The sequence below is a fragment of the Notolabrus celidotus genome, chromosome 9 (genome assembly GCF_009762535.1).
Source record: "Notolabrus celidotus isolate fNotCel1 chromosome 9, fNotCel1.pri, whole genome shotgun sequence".
Lineage (NCBI taxonomy): Eukaryota > Metazoa > Chordata > Actinopteri > Labriformes > Labridae > Notolabrus > Notolabrus celidotus.
The window spans coordinates 3,887,782-3,913,602 of NC_048280.1; the positions used below are offsets into that span (position 1 = coordinate 3,887,782).

General features: G+C 37.3%; 1 protein-coding gene across 2 annotated transcripts in view; it reads left to right on the forward strand.

The window, feature by feature from the left end:
• Positions 1–25,821, forward strand: part of slc4a4a (solute carrier family 4 member 4a) — a 114,647-nt gene that overhangs the window by 46,320 nt on the left and 42,506 nt on the right. Inside the window, exons 5-10 of one of the 2 annotated variants that reach the window (XM_034692335.1) lie at positions 3,829–3,964; positions 9,350–9,510; positions 15,673–15,852; positions 18,985–19,080; positions 20,325–20,401; positions 25,099–25,256. In XM_034692335.1, the coding sequence (XP_034548226.1) occupies positions 3,829–3,964; positions 9,350–9,510; positions 15,673–15,852; positions 18,985–19,080; positions 20,325–20,401; positions 25,099–25,256 (808 nt within the window). The remainder of the gene's footprint in view (positions 1–3,828; positions 3,965–9,349; positions 9,511–15,672; positions 15,853–18,984; positions 19,081–20,324; positions 20,402–25,098; positions 25,257–25,821) is intronic. The other variant, XM_034692336.1, reaches the window with a different exon arrangement.

Here is a 25,821-nt window from a genome sequence, read left to right on the forward strand (position 1 = left end):
ATGTTTTTTAAAGACTGACAGGTTTAAGGGTAAACAGTGAATAACTGCTTTTTGGATTAAAACAAGTTTAAAAATGAAATAAGATAAAAATCCACAGCCAACACCTAGGCACGATAGTATTAGTAAGCTGTTATGTAACCTGGCAGCTGCCTTGTTATCACTTTCTCCCTCTTTCTCTCTCACAAATGGATTGTGTACTCTGTAATTTTGGTAAAAAAATTGACATACTGTACTCCTTAACCACCTGAACGTCATGCTGATGCCAGTAACTTGAACCTAATTCTAACACCCTCCAACCCAAAGAAAATGTCCCCACTTTGCATTTCTCCTCGATTATTCTGCCAGCTACATTGCTCCTGTTGGGAAGCTTGTAGTTCAGGCTGGCTCAGGTTTGGACCAGCTCTTAGTTATGCTGCTATCGGTTTAGACTGCCTGGGGAACTGACACACTGGGATCCCCTCTCCTCTTTCTCTGCCTTTCTATCACTTACTTTAACTCTCCCTGTCCCCTTAAAGTTACTAACCATAGACCTTTCTGGAGTCCCTGAGCTCCCTTGTCTCGTAGGTTCCTCTGGATCTCTGCTGCTGTGTACATGTCAGACTCCAGCTGCTACAACTACTACTATCCGTCTCACCACTATCATCTCTCTCTCTCTTCATCTCCCTCTATCCCTCTCTCCAACACGGTCTCAGCAGATGTGTGTCTAACATGAGTCTGGTCCTGCTGGAGGTTTCTGCCTGTTAAAGGAAATTTGTCCTTGCCACTGTAACTTGCTAAATGCTGCAAAGTGCTCTGCTCATGGTGGATTAAGATGAGATCAGACTGAGTCCTGTCTGTAAGATGGGACTAGATCTGATCCTGTCTTGATGTTGGGTCTTTGTTAATATTAGAACATAGAGTACGGTTTAGACCTGCTCTGTTTGGAAGGAGTCTTAAGATAATACCCATCCTTCCATTCCTTGACCCCTACTTGTCCCTCCATTCCTTGACCCCTACACGTCCCTCCTTACCTCGACCCCTACTTGTCTCTCCATTCCTCAATTCCTACTCGACCCTAATTACATCAACCCCTACTCATCCCTCCTTTCCTCAATCCCTAATCATCCAACCTTACATCAACCCCTACTCATCCCCCCTTACATTGACCCCTAATGGTCCCTCCTTACCTCGACCCCTACTTGTCCCTCCATTCCTCAATTCCTACTCATCCCTCCTTACATCAACCCCTAATTATCCCTCCTTACATCGACCCCTACTCATCCCTCCTTAAATCAACCCATAATTGTCCCTCCTTACATCGAACCCTACTCATCCCTCCTTTTCTCAACCCCTAATGGTCCCTCCTTGCCTTGACCCCTACTTGTCTCTCCATTCCTCAATCCCTACTCTTCCCGCCTTCCATCGACCCCTACTCATCCCTCCTTACATAGACCCCTAATGGTCCCTCCTTACCTCGACCCCTACTTGTCCCTCCTTTCCTTGATCCCTTCTTGTCTCTCCTTACCTCGTTTCCTACTCATCCCTCCTTTCCTCAATCCCTACTCATCCCAACTTACATCGACCCCTACTCATCCCTCCTTACATCGACCCCTAATGGTCCCTCCTTACCTCGACCCCTACTTGTCTCTCCATTCCTCAATTCCTACTCATCCCTCCTTACATCAACCCCTAATTATCCCTCCTTAAATCAATCCATAATGGTCCCTCCTTACATTGACCCCTACTCATCCCTCCTTTCCTCAACCCCCACTCATCCCTCCTTACATAGACCCCTAATTATCCCTCCTTACATAGACCCCTAATTATCCCTCCTTACATAGACCCCTAATGGTCCCTCCTTACCTCGACCCCTACTTGTCTCTCCATTCCTCAATTCCTACTCATCCCTCCTTACATCAACCCCTACTCATCCCTCCTTACATCAACCCCTACTCATCCCTCCTTACCTTGACCCCTACTCATCCCTCCTTACCTCAACCCCTACTTGTCCTTCCTTACCTTGACCCCTACTTGTTCTGCACCTGCTCTGTTTGAAAAGAGTCTTCAGATAACATTTGTTGTGATTTGGCGCTATATAAATAAAGATTGATTGATTGAAGGATAAAAACATGTCCTTCTACCTCCAGCTTGACCAAACTGTAATTCTTAGCAGTCTTGTCTTTTCATTCAGGAAGGAGTGTTGGTGACGTCAACCACTGGTTTCCAAAGAGACATTATAAAGCCCAAAGATGGTTGTCACCATATTGGAAATGCTGACTCTCCCTGACTGTCACTATGACTTATTATGTCTCATTTTTGTCCTTAATACGTCAAAGCATATGAGTTCTAAAAAGAACCTCACTCCTGTCAAGTTTCAGGACAAAAAGAAGTAAGGTATAGAGATCAGACATGTTTTTGTACTACACTGTAACCATGTTTAATTGTGCTGTAAAGAAAGGGACTCTGCCGGCTCTTGCAGACAGACTCAAATGGACACTTGGGAAACTGCAGCCTTTTGCACTTCTTCTGCATTGGCGTGTTTTTCAGCATTGCAGGTCGTGCTTGGTTCTGACCTAATCTAGCCCAATTTGTAACAGTTCTCTACATTCACTTTAATGCATGGCTTCATTCTAATTCATTGCACCATGCAAGCTAGTTTTTATGTGAAGGCAAGTTATTACTAATTACTCATACCTACTGACAGCTTTGTCAAACTGTAGTGACGCCACCTCATCAAACCAAAAACTTAACTTAGAACGAGCAGAATTTCCTGGTCTGCGTTTTTGGATTACATTAAAAGTCAAAGCAGCGACATGGCGACTCTTACTTTCTCTTTGAGGATCTTCAGTTTTTAAGCATCTTCAAAAGAGATGAGCTAGTTGCATGTTCTGCAACATTTCAGCCTGATACCTTGATCAATGATGTGATCATTTCATGAATAGAGCAAGCGGTCGTTCTGCTGATCCATCATGCTGCTGTCCTGTGTGGTCGTTTGCTGATGACATAATTACCTTTGTGTGCAGTTTTCTACATGCATGGGCCTACTTCCACGAAAGGGAGAGGGGATTGTTTGTGGGCTGTCATGCAGAGTTCAAATATTGTTTCCACTCATTAGAACAAGCGATACTGAAGTCTGTCGTTTCCAGCGTGTTTGAAAAGCACTGAAAAGTTTAATGTATGTATCAGTCCTTTGAGATTCTGTTTGTGTTGCTCTCTGAATATTCAAATGAGAAGACAAGGGGAAGGAAAGCCAAGCCTTGGCTGAAGAATAAGCCAGTTTGTGAACCATTTCCTAATTGTTAATGAGGGGCTCCAGGGCAGCTTGCCAAGGCTGGAGGGCCAATGGCGAAGGCCTGTTTGAACAGAGGGGGCAGAGAGGGAGAAGGGGCTAGCTGTGGGGACACTGTCACTGAGGGGGACCCCTAAACCCCATCGGCCCCCTCCTACCTGGTTCACAAAGTGCTGGAGCAGGCAGCGGAGTGCGACTGTCACTTCCACCCGAGACTTTAATGAGGGTCTAGCTGCGTTTTTGGGACTCTGGTGAGCTTCTGTCGCTGACTGACAGTCATCCGAGGAGCTAAACCTCGGTCAGCTGAGTGTGAGAACAGAGAGGGGTCAGTGAGTTGTTAAAGATGTCAAACAACAACAATAACCAAGAGGAGAAGGAGGAAAAGGAGGAAGACACAGAGGAGACAGAAGAGGAAGTCATGGTTAAAATCCCACCACCTCCACCTCCTCCTGAGGTCCACGTGAAGAGTCCGGCTGAGGATGGGACGCAGGTGTCCAAACTCTTGCCTAACGGGAACCATTTCCAGCCGGTGACAGGCAGTATTTTTACTCTCTCCACAGTCTCACCGGCAGCCGAGAGGATCCGCTTCATCCTGGGAGAGGAAGATGACGGCCCAGCACCCCCACAGCTCTTCACTGAGTTGGATGAGCTCCTGTCGGTGGATGGACAGGAGATGGAGTGGAAGGAGACGGCCAGGTAAGGACCAACCTCAGAGCTCCTGATTGTGCACCTTTTAGTTCTTGAACTTTAGAAACCTTCGTTGAGTTATTGAATGAAATGTGAAACAGTTGATTTGTAGAAGTCATCTCCACCTCAGAAATCTTAATTTAAGGATAGAATAATCTGTCTTTTGATGCTTTAGTTAACTGGCAGCCATCAAAGTACTGAACAAAGCCTCCTCTAACATCGGGGAACTTGTTGTGTGCTTTGAATTTGGAGCAGCATAAAAGTTGAGCACACAGTACTCCACAGGTTTCTCCTGTGTGGCCCACTAGTGGGACGGGACAGGATAGAGATGGGATGATTGTTTATGCATCATTAGCGTGGATGAGTGGAGCTCTCTCAGGGGGAAACTGGATCCCTGGGTTGCTGTTTGAGGCTCCAAATGAGTTGATTTGTTATAATAACCTCCGACCAAATGCACCGCAGATAGATGTTACATTTTGGTTCCACTGTTGGTTGAATAAGTTGCAGGGGAACTTCTTTAAAGAACGCTGTTGTCAAAGTCTATCAGGTTAGTATAAAACTGCCTTAACTTGTGCTGAAGGGAAGCTCAGATGATACCGAGCATTGATCTTAAATCTTAAATCTCAAGGACTCAGCTTTACTGGAACACCATGACCAGAATTCACATGTCTTGTCAATCCTGCAGAAATCCAAGCAATGGAAGACATGTCAGTCAAATCAACCCAGGAGTAGATTGTGCTCTCTCACATAGCGGATTTGGGAATTATGTATTTGATCTTATCAGGTCAACCATCTGGGGAGAAAAGCACCTAGAATAAAAAAATACCAAAAGTTAATCTACCTGGAATTGCTTTTCAAGGTACAGCCCGGTACCTGGAACAGAATTTGGCGACGCAGTTACAATCTCCTTCCTGCAATGTGAACAATGAAACAAAACAATTTAAAAAAGACACAAAACAAGCACCAAGGCAGCTCCTTAACTAAGATCTGTTCATTTAAAATTTTACATATTATATACAGAAGATCAATGTTAACAATTAATATGATGTTTTATTGTATAAGGAAACACAAAAGTAGATAAGTGAATAAATGAGTTCATTAAAAAATAAATAAATGAATAGATAAAATAATAATAATGGTAATTTAAAATACATAATATTAAATAGAGAAGTGAAAAAATACAATAGAATAAATAGGTTAACATTTGAAAGAATACAAAAGGTAAAAATGATAGTAATGCTCCTTAACTACAATACCAGTCAAACGTTTGGACACACCCTCTTATTCAAGGGTTTGTATTTATTTTAATTATTGTAAACACTGTAGATGAATACTCAACTCAACTCAACTCAACTTTATTTATAAAGCACTTTAAAACGACCACAGCTGGAACAAAGTGACAAACAACGCAGGTATAAAAACAATTAAAACACAGGATAATAAAACAATAAAAACAATAAAAACAATAAACAAAAACAAGCCATAAAACACTAAAACAGGAGCAGAGTCTCATGCAGGGTTGAAAGCCAAGGAATAAAAATAATAAAATAAAATACTGAAGACATCAAACCTATGAAAGAACATATATGGAATTATTTAATTTTAAGAAAAGTGTTAAACAAAGCAGAATATGTTTTATATTTTAGATTCTGTAAAGTAGCCCCCTTTTTTCCTTCATGACAGCTTTGCACACTACCAGTATTCTCTCAGTCTACTTCATGAAGTGGTCTCCTGGAATGCTTTCTTTTTTTTTTCCACCACGATGTTTTTATTTAGTTTTCAGCAGCATGAATTACAGCTTTTTATACTCAAGACATACAACTGCTGTGTTTACACGTCACAAACAAGTAAAAAAAAAAAACCCCAAGACATAACAAAAAAACAAAAAACAAAAAACAAAAAACAACCCCCCCCCCCAAGAAAAAACAAACAAACAGACAAACAAAACAAAATAGTAATAATAATAATAATAATAATAATACAAGAACACTTCTCCTGTTACAATAGATGGTAATCTATACAAATTGGAGTATATAAATACATTAAATACAGACAAAAGCACCTAGTGAAAAAAAGAAAGATTCAACATGCTTTGAAACTGCATTGTCTACTTAGTTTAGTCATTCACTTGATCATCTATTAAATCTAAATTCTTAACATAGTTAATGAAAGGCTTCCATATGTTCTCAAAAATATACTGTTTACCCTTTAGTATGTAAGTTATCCTTTCTAGTGGAAGACTTGACAACATCTGTCTTATCCATTGAGCAGTACTTGGTCTTTGATTGTTTTTCCATAACATTGCAATACATTTTTTAGTATAAAGCAAGCTCAGGTCTATAAACATTCGATCGCTCTTGCTGTAATTATGTATCTCAGCATATAAGCCCAACAGAAAACACTTCGGGTCGAGTACAATTTGTTTTTGTTTGTTTTTCAATGGTTTTTCAATGGTTTCTAATGAACATGAGCCTTGTCAAGAGTTCATTTGTAGAATGACTTGCCTTCTTAATGTGTTTGAGACCATCAGTTGTGTTGTTCAGAGGTAGGGTTAGTACACAATGGATAGCCCTATTTGACTACTACCAGATTATTTCATAGTTTTGATGTCTTCAGTATTAATCTACAATGTTGGAAATAATCAAAATCAATGAAAACCATTGAATGAGAAGGTGTGAACAAACTTTTGACTGGTCATCCGATCACATCCTCACAAAGACTGATTTCCTGTGGTTAAGAGTTCTAACTAAAGTGCCACAAGTAAGAAACATGTCAAAGAGGATGAGCATGGTGACAAAGGTTAAAAGCAACTGATGGCGTTTTAAATACACATCAATGCTCCCAAAGGGGAGAAATAAAGCAACCTTCCAACTTTGGATTCATTATTCTGCAAATAGCTGCAGAGATTTAAACCCGGTCCAATTTCTCACCAAGTGCACTCAGGGACTCCCAAATGAATAAAAGATCAGAGAAGTGCTGGGTAGTACTGGCTGTGGGCCAAGTGAACTGCTGGCAGCCAAACTGGCCAAATAAAACCCTGCTATAGAATCAACTGGGTACCAGTTCAGTTTCTCATCACCATGACTCTGAGGGCGGGAGGAGGGGAGGAGGGGGGGGGGCTGATTAAAAGAAGACATGATGAAAAAAGAAATGATGACAGAGGTCCAGTAGGCATTTTGTTTATCCACCTTCAAGGAGAACTAGTACCCCTTACAAAAACCTTTTAGATATCTATTGTAAGAACATCAATCATGCCTTATTTCTCAGATATACACAAAAATATGATCATTTAAAAATGTGAATTTTAATGAAGTTTTTCAGTTTTCCGCTCATCCAGCAATGCAAATGCAATCATGTCATAGTGTTCACATTTGACATAAGTGGAGGAGCTGAAAACATTGGACTACACTAGTTAGCTTTCACAGTTTAACATCATGAAATTCAATTTAAAGAGGCATGGATAGTTTATTGCTAATATACTGGACTCTTCTACTACAGAGCCATGCTGTTGTAATACATGCAGAATGTGGTTTAGCATCTTCTTGCTGAAATATACTACCAGTCAAAAGTTTGTTCACACCTTCTCATTAAATTGTTTTTATTGATTTTAATTATTTCCAACATTGTAGATTAATACTGAAGACATCAAAACTATGAAATAATCTGGTTTTGACATAATCTGGATTACAACAGTAGTCAAATAGGGCTATCCATTGTGTGCTAACCCTACCTCTGAACAACACAACTGATGGTCTCAAACACATTAAGAAGGCAAGTCATTCTACAAATGAACTCTTGACAAGGCTCATGTTAATTAGAAACCATTCCAGGAGACCACTTCATGAAGCAGACTGAGAGAATACCAAGAGTGTGCAAAGCTGTCATGAAGGAAAAAAGGGGGCTACTTTACAGAATCTAAAATATAAAACATATTCTGCTTTGTTTAACACTTTTTTTTTAATTAAATAATTCCATATATGTTCTTTCATAGATTTGACGTCTTCAGTATTTTATTTTATTATTTTTATTCCTTGGCTTCCAACCCTGCATGAGACTCTGCTCCTGTTTTAGTGTTTTATGGCTTGTTTTTATTGATTGTTTTTATTGTTTTTATTGTTTTATTATCCTGTGTTTTTATTGTTTTTATGCCTGCGTTGTTTGTCACTTTGTTCCGGCTGTGGTCGTTTTAAAGTGCTTTATAAATAAAGTTGAGTTGAGTTGAGTTGAGTATTAATCTACAGTGTTTAGAATAATTAAAATAAATATAAACCCTTGAATGAGAAGGTGTGTCCAAACGTTTGACTGGTATTGTAGTTAAGGAGCATTACTATCATTTTTACCTTTTGTATTCTTTCAAATATTAACCTATTTATTCTATTGTATTTTTTTCACTTCTCTATTTAATATTATGTATTTTGAATTATGTCTTTGGTATTAATCTACAGTGTTTACAATAATTAAAATAAATACAAACCCTTGAATGAGAAGGTGTGTCCAAACTTTTGACAGGTAGTGTATGTAAGGTCTTCCTGATGGCTGGATGGCAGCATATGTTGCTCCTCAACCTGTATCTATTGTTCAGCATTCATGGAGCCTTCACAGATGTGTAACTACTCATGCTATAAACACTAATGCATCCTCGTACCATCACTTTTGAGAATTCATCACCCAGTGAAACCATCAAATGTTTTCAGTTGTGATGTTTTATTGTATTGTCTGTGCCATGGCTGGTCTCAAATGTTAACTAGTGGATGTGTGATCCAGTTGCAAAACTCTTATGATAAATAAGTTTATGTAATCAGAATCTTAGTAAGGTCTCTCAGCATTAAAAAGCACCCCATTGCTCTGGCTACAAGTGTTCATAATGCAGCCATTTTTGCAGTGACTTCCAGTACATTTTCATATTGATTTAAGCATTTAAATCTAACTTTTATAAATATACATGATCATGCCCCTCATTATATGATGACCTTGTTACTCCATATGAGCTTCCTGCCTCAGATCAGCTGATTTTGGGACTTCCTGCTTGTACCCAGAGCCAGTGAATGACCTATCTGCTGAAATCCAGCATGCTAAATCTTTATTTTTAAATCTCTTTTTAAAACATGATTTTAAATCTACACAAATGCTGTTATGTCTGTGTACATTTTCACCTCCTTTTCTTTCCATCTCAATGCATTGTTGATAAGCATGTTATGGTTAAAGTTTTTACACTGTGCTCATTGAAGTCATGCAGTTATGTTTTATCTAAAGGACGAAGAGTAGCCTGATCAGAGCTGTTATCAAATCATAATTCAAATTATGACCTACAGAAATATAGATTTTTGAAATTCAGTGAAAATCTTTGCATGATTCATCATCTTGATTCTATGTCCTGTGTTTCCGTCCCTCCAGGTGGATCAAGTTTGAAGAGAAGGTAGAGAAAGGAGGTGAACGCTGGAGTAAACCCCACGTGGCCACGCTGTCCTTACACAGTCTGTTTGAACTGCGCACATGCATAGAGAAAGGCACCATCATGCTGGACCTGGAAGCTTCCACTCTGCCTCAGGTGGTCGGTAAGTTGACTAGAGATCACTCACCAACTTGCTTCAGAAACAAGATCAATTACATTATAGATGCAGCTTATTTGCATCACCTGAAGTGAATTGAAGTGAATTCACAATGAGAAGTGAAAAGTCAAAGCTGGAGCTCGGTCCACTTCTAGTCTTACACTAAGATTTTCTTATTAAACAAAACTTGCATGAAGATAAATGGATAAGGGTTCATATTATCAATTTGAAAGTTCATAAAAGTACAGAAAGATTAAAAGAAAAACCTTTGTGTGGTATGCATTGATGTATCAGGAGTTCTGCTTTATGACTGCATTTATCATTGTTTCCATGTGCACAGTGATGTTGGGTGACAGTTGTAAAGTTTTGCACACTGAAAATAACTTTTATATCGGTATTTCCGCTTGGCAGCAGTGTGAATTCACATATTAGCTAGATATTTAGGATCGCAGAGAAACATCTAACATTTATATTTAACATTTACCATTAAAATTTAACATTTCACATATAGATTTAATATTTAACATTTACCATTAAAATTTAACATTTACCATTAAAATTTAACATTTCACATATAGATTTAACATTTAACATAGAGATTTAAAACCTAATATTTAGATTTAACATTTAACATATAGCTTTAACATTTAATATATAGATTTAACATTTAACATTAGGATTTAACATTTAGCTTTAACATTTAACATTAACATTTAACATATAGATTAAACATCTAGTATTTAGATTTAACATTTAACATATAGCTTTAACATTTAATATATAGATTTAACACCTAGCATTTAGATTTAACATTTAGATTTAACATTTAACATATAGATTAAACATCTAGTATTTAGATTTAACATTTAACATATAGCTTTAACATTTAATATATAGATTTAACACCTAACATTTAGATTTAACATTTAGATTTAACATTTAACATTAAGATTAAACATCTAGTACTAAGATTTAACATTTAACATATAGCTTTAACATTTAATATATAGATTTAACATCTAGCATTTAGATTTAACATTTAGATTTAACATTTACATATAGATTTAACATCAAACATTAAGATTTAACATTTAGATTTAACATTTAACATTTAGATTTAAAATTCAGCTTTAACATTTACATATAGATTTAACATCAAACTACATATAGATTTAACATTTAGCTTTAACATTTACATATAGATTTTACATCAAACTACATATAGATGTAACATCAAACATTTAGATTTAACATTTAGATTTAACATATAGCTTTAACATTTAACATATAGATTAAACATCTTATGTTTAGATTTAACATTTAACATTAAGATTTAACTGTTAGCTTTAACATTTACATATAGATTTAACATCTGACATTTAGATTTAACATATAGCTTTAACATTTAACATATAGATTAAACATCTAGTATTTAGATTTAACATTTAACATATAGCTTTAACATTTAATATATAGATTTAATATCTAGCATTTAGATTTAACATTTAGATTTAACATTTAACATTAAGATTTAACATTTAACATTAAAATTTAACATTTAGCTTTAACATTTACATATAGATTTAACATTTCACCTTTAACTTTACTGTATATGCATGTGTTAAACTAAGACACTACAGTTTAGTCGATCCAAACATGACATATGTCATCCACACCTCAGGAATCAGTCTCTTCCTAACGTTTTCCTTTGTGTGTGATCACACCCTGGTTTCCTGTCTCTTGGTAAACACTGCAGCTGGTCGTCTTTTCCATGTTTTGCTGTTTGATGCGATGACACTGATAAAGGTCAGCATCTTCCTGCCTGTGCACAAACCCTATGTCAGTTTGATTTCGCGTGCTCCGTGATGCAGGGTGTTTAAGAGCTGCTCTGTAGTGTTGCGTGCAGGTTAATGGACTGATGCACATCGCACACAGGGGTTAAAGGGTTTCATCCGTCGTCCTCTTCGGTCGCAGAGCTCTGTAAAGTTCAGCCTGTGTTTTTTAAAAGTGAGGGACACAAAAAGTAGTTGGTAAATGCTTCTAGAAAAACGTCCTAATTTGAGAACAGTGAGACCCCGTTTGTGTTTGCATGAGAGAGGAGGAGGAAGACTCGCTGTTCAGAGTGATTAATGTGAAGTAATTGACTGTGCTGCATGGAGTGCACAGGCCGAACAGTGCTGGGCCTCTTGCTTTGAGGCCGGCCAACTTGACGGATGGGCCATTAACGGCGGTAACCCCCCACAAGAGGACAAACTCCCTGAGGCTGCTATCTGTCAGCATTCAGGCTTCTGACCTTCTTTTTAATAATAGAGCCCCTTTTGATTGAGCTGTTTCATGATGCCACTTCCATAGAGGAGCTTTACAGTCTGCGAGGCACTAATTGAATCCTTACAAGTATCAAGAGGTATTTCATGATCGCTTGAGTCTTTGCCTTGAGAGACGTTGTTGCTGGATATGGCTTATTTGAAAAAAACGCTGCAAGAGGATGACAAAGATTTAAAGTTTAAACTAATTTATATTCATTTTTTGAATAACATGTTAAGTTATAATTTGGGGCTTTTTGCCTTTATTGACAGGACAGCTGAAAAGAGACAGGAAATGTGGAGAGTAGAGAGTGGGGGATGACATGCAGTGAATGGTTGTGCAGCCAGGAGTTGAGCTGGCGACCTCTGCGATGAGGACTATAGCCTCTATACGTGGGGCACTTAGACCACTAGACCACCTGTGCCCCAGTTTATCAAATCTTGAATGATACTTTAAGACTGGACTTCATTTAATGAATAAAGGGGGCGTATTTTTGAAAATATGGACCTCTGGGAGAGCTCTTTTATCAACTTGTGTTATTATTTATTATTTTTATTAATTAAGTTGTAATTTTCTTTAACTTATTTATTTTTTTATTTTATATATTTATATCTCATACTTCTCATTTTATTTCCTCTGACTGAGCAAGTATCTTTTTTTTTTTAATTATTTTTGTTTTAGGGGGACTTTGTCTGTAGAATGTTAATTATTATGTATTTATGAAAAAGTGTATTAAAGGTGACATATCACGCTTTTTTCATCAACATATATTGGTCTAAGAGGTCCCCAAAACATGTCTTTAAAGTTTGTGCTCAAAAAAACACTTTGAAATCAGATTTTGGTCTGCCTGAAAAACCCTCTTCTTCAGCCCTCCTCAGAACGGTCTGTTTTCTCTCTGACCACGCCCCCTCAGGAAGTGGGTGTGGCCTCGGCTGTCCAGCACGTTGATCTAATATTTACATGTTGGCTGAATATACACGGCTGCTCAGAGATCACGTTACTTCAACCCTCTGAATCTGATCCAGAATCTGATCCTGACGGAGAGGCGCCTGTAGCAGGACCTTTCTGAACCATTGGTCACAGATGTAGTGTTTCTTGTTGTTTTATTCGTCAGTATGTCGACGTGTGTCTTGGTACACAGCTACGAACATGTAGCTATGTGGCTATGCTAATTAGCGCTAGCACTTTTCCATGATAAATAAAAATCATCCACTAGATCTTCAAATCTGCAGACGTGGGGAGTAAAACCGACCTCTGCCAGAAAGGCAGCGGGACCTTTCTGAAGGATTGGTCACAGATTTAGTGTTTCTTGTTGTTTTATTTGTCAGTATGTCGACGTGTGTCCTGGTACACAGCTACAGCTACGACATGTAGCTATGCTAACTAGCTCTAGCACTTATCCATGATAAATAAAAATCATCCATTAGATCTTCAAATCTGCAGACGTGGGGAGTAAAACCGACCTTTGTGTTTATTAAGACAGCCTACAACTAGCATGCCTCCCTCCTAAGCTCCTTGTTAGCACACATGTGTGCAGGTAATGAAAAACGGAGGGGGATTCAGTATTATTTTATACAGTCTATGGGCTGAACAAGCTCTGAGCTCTGACTCTGTGACAGACCGGATATTGTTGTTACGTAACAAAAACACTGAAGTCTGAAACGGCTCGTTTCACAAACATTTACAGAAAGGTGGAGAAATCAGAACAGGGGCAGAATGGATTCTTTTTATTCTGGGGAGGTTTGTAGACAGGGACACACATTTCAGGTAGAGAACCATTGAAAAGTCAATTTTGCATGATATGTCACCTTTAAGCCAAGTCAAATTTTATGCATATAGCACATTTTAACAGTTGTTGACCAAAGTGCTATACAAGCTTAAAACACAATCAATAAAAACAAATAATTAAAAATAATAATAATAATAATTTAAAAGAGTAGCTATTAAAAAACACAATAAATAGTACAATAAAAAAAATTAAAGCCGCAAGCGGCGATGTGCGGGCCCTCGTTCAAGCACCGCCTGATGTGCGCGAGTCCCAGATGTGCACCACCGCCTGATTTAAGCCACAGCCTGATGTGCTGCAGGTGTTGCTGTGCTGCCGAGGCTGAAACTGTGAGCTTACCTGTGCAGTTATCAGCATTGTGTACATTGCAGTACTGCCTGTCACCAGTAGGTGCTGCTGTGTGTTTAATTATGTTCTGAAGGATTGTTCATCACAGATCATTATAGAAAGAGTTGGGATCACAAGCATGTTAAAAACATGTTCTGAGAGTAAATACTCATTGTGTCCAATAGGTGGCGCTATTCATATGACAAACATATGTATATAGATGAGTTCAGGCTGGGTCCATGATGAAACATGTCAAATTTGGAAGAGATCGGAGATTGTATGTAAATGTCAGTACCATGTATTTTCTGTGGGTGGCGCTATGGCTGTAGTAGATAAATGAGTCCATAGGTGTGTTGAGGGATGGACCCTGATCATGTGTATGTAACTTCAAACAGATTGAACACTGTATGAAGGAGCTATAAGTACTTCCTGTTTCATGGCGAGACATCAGAGTTTGAGGCGTGGCCACGCCCACATCCATTGACTTAGGAAGAGTCCTTTGACAAATGTTCATCTCCAGTGTGACAACTACATTGGGTGCGAAGCAGGAGTTGATTGGACATAAACTGTAGGACATGGTATTTTCTGCTGCCAGTAGGGGGCGCTATATGATATTGGTGAATATTTGCCTATAGAGGTGTTCAGGCTGGGGCACTTATCATGCATGACCGGTCTGGGCCTGATCCATTATTGCATATGAGAGATATAACTTTTTAGAGTTTTTCAAAATGTCCTCCAGATGTAGCGAGGTGCCACGCCCACACCGATTGACTTAGAGAAATTCTGTCTGATGACTTTTGATCGTCAATGTGTCTGCTTCAAAATGTGCGTGGTTGGGAGTTGATCGGAGCAAAATTGTAGGAGTTATTCACATAAATACATACTTTAGCGGTTGAAAAAATGTCCTCCCAGTTTAGCGAAGTGCCACGCCCACAAAAATTGACGTAGAGAAATTCTGTCTGATATCGTTTGATCGTTAATCTGTCCACTCCAAAATGTGCGTGGTTGGGAGTTGGTGGGACCAAAATTGTAGGAGGAGTTTACACAAATACATACCCAAAATTATGGGGTCAAAAACAGAAAAATCAAAATGGCCGACTTCCTGTTGGGATTTCACCACGACGTTAAGAGGCTTTTTTGTAGATCTTGGCATGACACCTTACCAAAAAAAATTTCATGCATGTATGTTGAACCGTCGTGAGGGGCTGGCCCCCCAAAATTTTCAAATTCAAGGGGGCGCCGTTTAGCCATTTTGGGGAATTTTTTTTCGGGACCACAAAAATGTCGAAATTTTCACCAGGCCTGGTGCATGTGCAACGGTTGGGGACTTTTGCACCGCGTTAAGGCAAGCACATTTGGGTTTGAAAAGTCAGACGAAACAATCCTTAGGGTTACAAGAGGGCCTTCGCCGACATTGTCGGTGCTCGGGCCCTAATAAAAGCAAGCTAAAATGTTGGATTACTCGATGTTATACTATTAAGATTTGGACAATTTTCTATTTAAGAGTATTAAAATAGTAATTTTTAAAACTTGGAGAAAATAAAAGGTTTTTTTTAGATAATTAAATTGATAAAGTTCTTTATAATGTAGAAAAATAGAATGTATTTATTGTAGTATGTTGACAGAGATACTTCACTGGCTTATCTTTTCAAATTCTCTGTAAATGAAATCTATTTTTATCTCAAACAGAAAAAGAAATTGATATAGTGAGACATTTTTTAATTCAGTTTTTTTCTCCTTCTCTTCTCCAGAGCTGATCACCGACAACCAGATTGAGATCGGCCAGCTGAAACCGGAGCTGAAGGACAAAGTGATGTACACCTTACTACGGAAACATCGTCACCAGACCAAGAAGTCCAACCTGCGCTCTCTGGCCGACATCGGCAAGACGGTCTCCAGTGCAAGTAGGCTGTTTTCCAACCAGGAGAACGGTAATACTGATGCCAGCTTGCTGCAGTCTTTTTATTTATTTCAAGTAGAACATAATCAGTGATTTAGCTCTATTATAGATTCAGCTGTACAAACTAGCAACAAAGGTTTCATTCAAATAGAAGCTTATTTATATTGTTCACCCCCAGTAAAGACCTGAGGGCCTTAGAGTGCGATAAAGGATCCACTGCTGCCCTCCTCTGCATGAATCCATTAATGTGGCTCTCTAAAGTCCTAAACAATGACCTCTTAAAGAGAGAATCTTCTGGATCTACCTCACCTCTCCTACTAATGTCTGGAGTTTTTGATACCTAATCCTTCATGTCAGTATCACTATACTTTTACTACTTGCTCACTAAACCTACAGTTCTGTCATCACAGGACGTGTGCTGTTGTATCTCTAACAGCACTTAAGATGCACTTACATTCGCACTAACTCCACTCATGGATACATCAGAGACTTTGACCTGAAGTATAGTCTGTCAGTATTTTGGTACAGAGAGATTAAGATTAAAGCAGTTAATATCCCGTGTAACTAAGCTGTTAATGTTGTTGAAATTTCAGGAAATTAAATGTTTATTTGCAGTTAAATGTAACACCTCTTATCAGAAGAGCTGGGTCATCACTTTGATTTGAAGAGGAGGGAAGTAAAATGAAAAAAGGGTGCATGGAAAGTTAAATAAGAATCATAGATAACACATCAGTCCTTTCTATTCTTCATTTGAATTCAAGTCAATCAAGAAGCGTATTGCATTCACATGAGAAAAAAAGGATGATGCACAGCTGATCCTGGAGGAATGCTGCAACATCCAGCAGATCAGAACGGGCCTTACATCTAAACAACTGCAAAGTCCCCTTGACAGTACCATCTATGTTCCTTAAAGACACGAGTATCTCTCAATGTCTTTGACCCAAAGTAAATAAAACTGGATTAAACTGAACAACCGGGGCATGTTCAGGCTGCTAGCTTGTGTGACCTTTAGGTTCTGTCGGCATTTAAGTGTAGTATGTCGTTAATTCCGAAAATTTAGAGACATTTTTTTTTCCAAGACAATATTTTCTTGTAATTCTCAGATAATTAACTTGTTAATTCAGAAAAGAATGGGCAGACTTTTACAAATTTCAAATAACTTATCTTGTAATTTTGAAATAAAAAATTACTTGGGATTAATAGCATTTATATATACATATAAATATATATATATGTATACATATATATATATATATATATATACAGAAGCGTATAGCACTCACATGAGAAATACAATTCTGCTCTTTTTTCAGATAAACTAATTAAATATCTCAGAATTACAAGAAAGGTTATTTCTAATTGAAAAAATGCTGCTCTTTTTTTCTAAATTAAGGCCTAAATTATATTTGAATTACAAGAAAAGATATTTTGAATAAAGAAAATTCTGCTCTTTTTTTCTGAATTAAGGAGTTAATTATCTTAGATATGCAAGAAAATGATGTCTGGAGAAAACAAATCAGATCTTTATTTCTGTATTAACATGTTTATAATCTCAGAATTACAAAAAAAAAAATTTTTTATATGAAAAAAATCTACTTTTTTTCTGAATTAACGAGTTGATTATATCGGAATAACAAGAAAAGTTATTTAAAATGTTAAAAAAAAATCTGCTCTTTTTTTTCTGAATTTGAGAATTGTTTTTTGTGATATTACAAGAAAAGTAACTTTAAATTTTAAAAAAGAATCTGGGCTTTTTCTGTGAATTAATAAGTGAATTATCTCAAAATTACGAGAAAAGTTATTATCAGATGAAAAAAAATCTGCCTTTATTTCTTTTTAATTAACAAGATTATTATCTAGGAAATACAAGGAAAGTTAATTTAAATATATACATTTACACATACATATATATATATATTTAAATTAACTTTTTCTTGTAATTCCTACATAATAATCTTGTTAATTAAAAAGAAATAAAGGCAGATTTTTTTTCATCTGATAATAACTTTTCTGGTAATTTTGAGATAATTTACTTATTAATTCAGAGGAAAAGCCCAGATTTTTTTTTAATTTAAAACTACTTTTCTTGTAATATCACAAAACATAATTCTCAAATTCAGAAAAAGAGAGCAGATTTTTTTTTTGTTTTAATTTTAAATAACTTTTCTTGTTATTCCGATATAATCAACTCGTTAATTCAGAAATAAAGTAGATTTTTTCATTTGAACAACTTTTTTTTTTTGTAATTCTGAGATTATAAACATGTTAATACAGAAATAAAGAGCTGATTTGTTTTCTCCAGACAACATTTTCTTGTATATCTAAGATAATTAACTCCTTAATTCAGAAAAAAGAGCAGAATTTTCTTTATTCAAAATATATTTTTTTGTAATTCAAATATAATTTAGGCCTTAATTTAGAAAAAAAAGAGCAGCATTTTTTCAATTAGAAATAACCTTTCTTGTAATTCTGAGATATTTAATTAGTTTATCTGAAAAAAGAGCAGAATTGTATTTCTCATGTGAGTGCCATCTGTTCTGTAGCAAGTTGATAAAAGTCCTAACATCAAAACAATAACAAACAGGTATTTCAGTGTTTGTCATTTTAACAAACATGAACAAAGTGATGGCCCGGCACACTCTGCTCTCTATAACTGATGTCAACAACAACATGTATGAGTGATTTTCATTGTAACACATTGAAGTAATCTCTTCAGTACCATGAGTCTTTGGAAAGTGAAGATAATCACAACCTGATATTAGTGTCATGAGTTTATGACTCTTTCAAAATAAAAGCGCCCTCTGTTTATGACCTGCTTTGTTCTTCAAATAGAAACTTGTCCTAATAAAAGCCAAAGCCTCTTATCTGAATCACAGTCCTGAGATAAAAGGCTCTGTTAATAACCGTTATATGGCGACTTCTTAAGGATAAAGTACACCTCCTGGTTTATTAATGTTCCTGTCCAAGGACTCATGGTCTCCTGATTCAATGACACCACGCCTCTAACCTTTCAGCTCACCTGATCCATTATAATGTCACATCTTTGTTTCCCAACTCTTGTTTTCGACTCAACTATAAACTCTCCTGTCACCTCTCTCTCTTCCCTTTCTCTTTCTCTGCTGCTCTGGATTGGGTTTGACAACCTCCTGCTGCTACTAAAAAGCTCGCAGCCCTCTTGGCAACTCAGTGACCTGCCTGTCGGGTCGCATGTCCATGGAGGACTTGTCTACCCAAAGGAGTACCAGCATGGACTGGCTTAGTAAGTTCTCTGGAGCTGGTCTGTGTGCAAACTGCAGACAAAAAAAACCCCAACTTCAAGTATTTATACAACTGAAGCATCTCTAAAAGCTCCAAGAAGCTCATGTTTTTAGCCTTATTTATCTTCCTACATATACTCTAAAGTTACATTTCTATCCAATGCTTCAGTATCTAACTTTTTGCACATATCCAGTCAATAATTGGCAATACATTTGGCTTGGACAAACTCCAAATGTGGGAGCTGGAGAGCTGCAGTTTGCACCTAGGCATGAAAACATAGAGCACAATATAACCCCCGTGTGAGTGAATGTATCCTGTAGAGTAGAGCCTTCATTTGTGTGTGCTTCCTAGTAGTTTCATTCATTAGTTTCCCGGTCTTGTAGCCTAAGATTGTCTCTTTATTCTAGCTTTATTTGGCACAGATTTAAAATTGAATTCCCCTTATGTCATTTCTACTGGCTGCATCATACTGGCAAGCATGTTATTACCCAGAATCCTAAGGGGGGGGTTGGGGAAGATGTATGAACCTGAACTACAGTGGCATCAGATTTTGTTCTCATTGAGATCTCATATCTCTGACAGCTGCAGCACTAAAGTAAGGTCGCGTTATGGCTGTCAGCGCTCTGCCGCCGGAGTTGACGAGCTGGAATTAAAAGTCAGCAGAATGTCAGTCAGGATGTGTTGTCCACCTGCTTCACATGAGGAAGGCACTTAGGGGGAAGACTCTGATGGACACTTAGATGATCAGGAACACACGACAGCGAAGCTTTAGATTTTTTTTTCAGACACTTAAAACGATGAGTCCTTAAAAGCCGGACTGGAACATTTCTGATTTGTGGATTCAAGCTGAAAGCATCATTATGAAGATATTTGGCTCTGCATAAACCCTTTGTGGTAAATCATTAAGAATACACACTTAAAATAGTGCTAAAAGTCACAAGTTCCTGCTGCACATGTCACGTTATGATAATATTGAAGATATTTTAAGTTAGAAATAGCTACATGTCTTTGGATTCAAGCTTTTTGTCTTTTAGTTTGCTTCAGAAATGATTGTAGACCTCTCTGGTGTTTTTGACCTTCCTGCTTTTGTTTCACGGCTTGTTGATTCTTACGGGTGCTGCATGCGGAGCAAACTGTGCCATTGTCTTTCCTCGGGTCTCTGCCTTCCCCGTCTTCCATTCAGTCCTGAGTTCTTGGTGTGAAATCAATCTGTGCTAACTGCTCAGGGTTTATTTGTTTGAGCAGACAGTCCAACCACAACTCACAAGAACCTGACCTCCAGCAGCCTGAACGACATTTCTGACAAACCGGAAAAAGATCAGGTGAGTCCATATTTTGTCAATGCATCTTATCATATCCTACCCTACCGTACCGTATCGTATTAAATCGTATGGTATCTTATCGTATTGTATGGTATCGTATCCAATCATATCACACCTTGTATCATGACTATTTCATAGATGTTTTAAAATTGAAAATCAAATTTAGTCATGTGGAGTGTACCATATCGTACCGTACCGTATCGTATCATATCGTATCGTACCGTATCGTATCGTACCATATCGTATCGCACCATATCGTATCGTATCGTATTGCATCGTACAGTATCGTACCATATCGTATCGTATTGCATCGTACAGTATCGTACCATATCGTATCATATCGTACTGTACCGTATCGTATCGTACCGTATCGTATCGTACCGTATCATATCGTACCGTATCGTATCATACCATATCGTACCATATCGTATCGTATCGTACCATATCGTATCGTATCGTACCGTATCGTATCGTACCGTATCATATCGTACCGTATCGTATCGTACCATATCGTATCGTACCATATCGTATCGTACATATCGTATCGTATCGTACCGTATCGCATCGTACCATATCGTACCGTACCATATCGTATCGTACCATATCGTATCGTACCATATCGTATCGTACCGTATCGTACATATCGTATCGTATCGTATCGTATCGTACCGTATCGTATCGTACCGTATCATATCGTACCGTATCGTATCGTACCATATCGTATCGTACCATATCGTATCGTACATATCGTATCGTATCGTACCGTATCGCATCGTACCATATCGTACCGTACCATATCGTATCGTACCATATCGTATCGTACCATATCGTATCGTATCGTACCATATCGTATCGTATCGTATCGTATCGTATCGTATCGTACAGTATCGTATCGTACCATACTGTATCGTACCGTACAGGATCGTATGGTATGGTAACTTATCGTATCTTATCGTACCGTTTCGTACCGTACCGTATCGTACTGTACCGTATCTTACCGTATCGTATCTTACCGTATTGTATCTTACTGTATCGTACCGTATCGTATCGTACCGTACAGTACCATATGGTATGGTAACTTATCGTACCGTATCTTATCGTACCGTTTGGTACCGTACCGTATCCTCTTATCGTATCGTACTGTACCGTATCGTACTGTACCGTACCGTATCTTACTGTATCGTTTCGTACCGTATCGTATGGTATGGTAACTTATCGTACCGTTTCGTACCGTATTGTATCGTATCGTATCGTATCGTACCGTACCGTATCGTATGGTAACTTATCGTACCGTTTCGTACCGTATTGTATCGTATCGTATCGTACCATATGGTAACTTATCGTACCGTTTCGTACCGTATTGTATCGTATCGTATCCTCTTATCGTATCGTACCGTACTGTATCGTACTGTACCGTACCGTATCTTACCGTATCATATCGTACCGTATTGTACCATACTGTATCGTACCGTACCATATCATATTGTATCGTATTGTATGGTATCATATTTTATCGTATCATATTTTATCGTATCATATTTTATCGTATCACATTTTATCGTATCATATTTTATCGTATCATATTTTATGGTATCTCGTATCTTAAATGCCCCAAAATGTTCAGCTGTGATTGTGAATAGATTTAAGTCACCATTACATTTCTAAATTCTCATCTCATTTTAGGCTCTGAGTAAATTTAGAAACAAGAAAAGAATCTGTTTAACTTTATTGGCTCTATGGAATAGTTGGATTACCGCTGTTTACAGGAGCCATTTATTAATTTAGCTTCATCCCACTCTGGGCCTGTGGAGGAGGAGAATTAGGTCGGACCCAGTAAGACTTCCTGTGGGACAAATAGAGTAAAGAGGCAACTGGACAGGAAGTGACTCTCCTAAACTAAAACTCTTTCACACCCACTCAGCCTATAAATACTGTCTATATCTCCCCTCAGTGGCCACATGTCTGTAGTCGCACACACTGACATTGCAGTTTGCATCACATGTAGTTTCACTTTCCCAGATTCTGATACTTTAATGGTTTTGAAAAAGCAGTTTTCAGTGAACTAAGTTTACCCGAACAGTCCCAATGGACCCAACATCAAGACAGGATGAGATCCAGTTCCACCTTCCTGACAGGACTCAGTCTGATCTCATCTTAATCCACCATGAGGAGAGCACTTTGCAGTATTTAGCAAGTTACAGTGGCAAGGACAAACTTCCTTTAACAGGTAGAAACCTCCAGCAGGACCAGACTCATGTTAGACACACATCTGCTGAGACTGGGTTGAGGTTGGAAAGGGGGATAGAGGAGATTAATAACATACTAGGATGGTTGAAAACTCTCTAATCTACTTTAACATAAGTCATCAACACTGTCTGATGGTCTACATGAGAGAAATGAGGACTGAATGTTTAAGTAAGGAGGCAGGAGTCCGGTGTATGAGGATTAGTCATGAGCGGACACCGGACAGGGTTTGCAGTTTTAACCTCGCCGCCTAATCATTTACAGACAAACTAAATGCCAACACGGCTCAACAGTCTGTGATCGGATCTGTATGGATCTTGCCAGCTAAAGGTCAGGAGTTTATCGGATTTCAGTCCTCAAAGATCGAATGCAGACATTTTGACAGTGCATGAACAGGGTGTGTTGACATCAATGGCGAGGTAGCCTCAGACAGACCGTCTCCTTTCATTGTTATTAAGTTATCCTTTGTCCTTTCTAATTTGGTTGGTCCTGAAATGGATGATAAAAAACCCCAGCCTGTGAATCTTGATCATCTGTAATGATTTTGAATGAAAATCAGAATCACAAAACGTCCTCCACTGTGTTTATTTTACACTATTATTGAATTTAAACAGACAGTCTTACAGGCCTGACTCTGACCTGGAGACATGACACTGTTGTTTAGGATCTAATCCATTTAAATCCAGATTTTTGAAGCCAAATTTAACATCATCCAATCAGTGCACTCTTCACTTGTTGCTCAGTTTGATATCTTTGTTCTCCAGTGATGATGTTGTTTTTGCAGCAGGTGTAGCAAATTCAGTAACTCATATGCCTCTATAAAAAATATCCTCACAATGCAGAAGAAAACAGACAGTTACACAGAAAGAGGATGTTACAGTATCTTTAGTTTTAATGGTGTTTTATTGGACAAGCTTGAAGTAAGAGGAAATGAGAGAGTCAAAGAAAAGCACTTAATCCATCGACGTGTCCATGTGGTTTCAGAAGAAGAGATCGTTTTCCACTGACGAGTGCATGAGATTGCATGATTGCACTGTAGGGACTTTATTGTGCTCTTCTTGGTTTTATATCTTGCTTTTGTGATGTTATTGTTGTTATAACTGTTTTTAAAATTTGCCTTGGATTTTTTAATGTAATTTGTTTTTTTAATCATACACATTTGCATGAGTGGACCTGAGGGAGAGTAGTTGCTAATGGGGAACCAAATAAATAAAATAGAACAAAATAAAATAAATAAAATGAATGAATTAATAAATGAATTGATTGATTAATTAATTTAATGAAATAAATATATAAATGACATAAAGAAATAAATTAAATAAAGAAATAAAATGAATAAATATATAAATTGATTAATTAATTTATTGAAATAGATAAATATATAAATGAGATAAAATAAAATAATATAAAATGAATGAATGGATTAATTGATTAATTAATTTAATGAACTAAATAAATAAATAAATAAATATATAAATGAAAGAAAATGAAATAAGATAAAATAAAATAAAATAATATGAATGAATAGATAAATTGATTAATTAATTTAATGAAATGAATCAATAAAAATATAAATAAAATAAATACATAAAGGAAATAAGATCAAATAAATACATAAATATATAAATGAAAAAAAAATGAATTATGATAAAATAAAATAATATGAATGAATAGATAAATTGATTAATTAATTTAATGAAATGAATAAATAAAAATATAAATAAAATAAATAGATAAAGGAAATAAGATCAAATAAATACATACATAAAATACATAAAAAAATCGGTACATGAAATAAATAAATAAATGTATGAAATAATTAAAAATAATTAAATAAATAAAAATATTAAAAGTAAAATAAGTAGGTTAAATAAACAGAATCTAAAAACCTTGAGAGCGAAGCCCTAGTTTACAGTGACGTCGAGCATATAAAAAAACATTAGAATGCAAGAGAAACAAAGAAAGATGATCAGTTTAAAACAGACCAACAATCATTAAATCATTAAAAATGTCATTAAAGCAACCTGTTCATTAAGTTTTATTATTTCAAAAAGGCTAGCTCCAAATTGTGCTTTCAGGTTAAAGGCAAAACCTAAAAAAAATACCAGCATGCTCCTTTAACCCGGACTTACACAGGTTTTTTAGTTGCCTTAGATCCTGCTGCTACACCTTTACCCTTCAGACTTTATATTCATACTGTCTCTGCAGCTTCACCACCGTCTGGTGGAGCTCAGCAGGCTCCTGGATTCCATCTTCATGCATCTCCACATCGACACGACAGCAAGAAATACAGCCTTGTTTAATTCCAGTGAGCTTCTGCTGTGGTATTTAAGCTGAATGGGGTTGTCCTGTTTGATATAGGCCGTTTGTTCACTCTGCACTGTATTAAACTGCTTGCTGCGGTGAACACGACATTAAAAGTGTCCTCCTTTTCTTCTCCTTTGTGCTTCCAGTTGAGGAACAAGTTCATGAAGAAGTTGCCGAGAGACGCAGAGGCCTCCAACGTGCTGGTGGGGGAGGTCGACTTCCTGGACGCGCCGTTTGTAGCGTTCGTTCGTCTGCAGCAAGCTGTGATGCTGGGAGCCTTAACAGAGGTTCCTGTTCCCACAAGGTAGATTCATGTCTGGACTCCAGGAATTCATAAACAAGAGCTTTAGTTTAGTGTGAGGGGAGACACAGAGAGTTTCCATAGGGATAGTTGGAGTTGTGTAGGCTGAACTGAGGCTGCTTCGAACACATGTGAGAAAAAATATGCAGAAGGTGTTCACAATCACATGCAACAACCTAAATCAGATCTTTAGCACTTCTCATACATACATTAAAGTTAATAAGCTCTTGAATTATTAAGAAATCAAGTGCAGCACCTCAGGGATAATGTTCAGCAGATTAAACCCCTCTGCAGGGAGACATGAGGCCGCTGCTTTACGTTTGGTTTTGCTCACCCTGTCAAAGTTCCAGTCATCCTTAACAGCCAGCTCACTATACTTTACCCTGCATCTTACAAAGCTACTCACTTAATAAATTGATTATTACATGATTTTAATTAATATAAAAATGATTATATTTCTACTTTGATTCACTTAAAGCTGGGGTTGGTAATCAGATTTAGATACACTTTTTGTTATACTGGTTAAAATGATCTTTATGTCCTGATGGCAATCAATACATAATGTGTT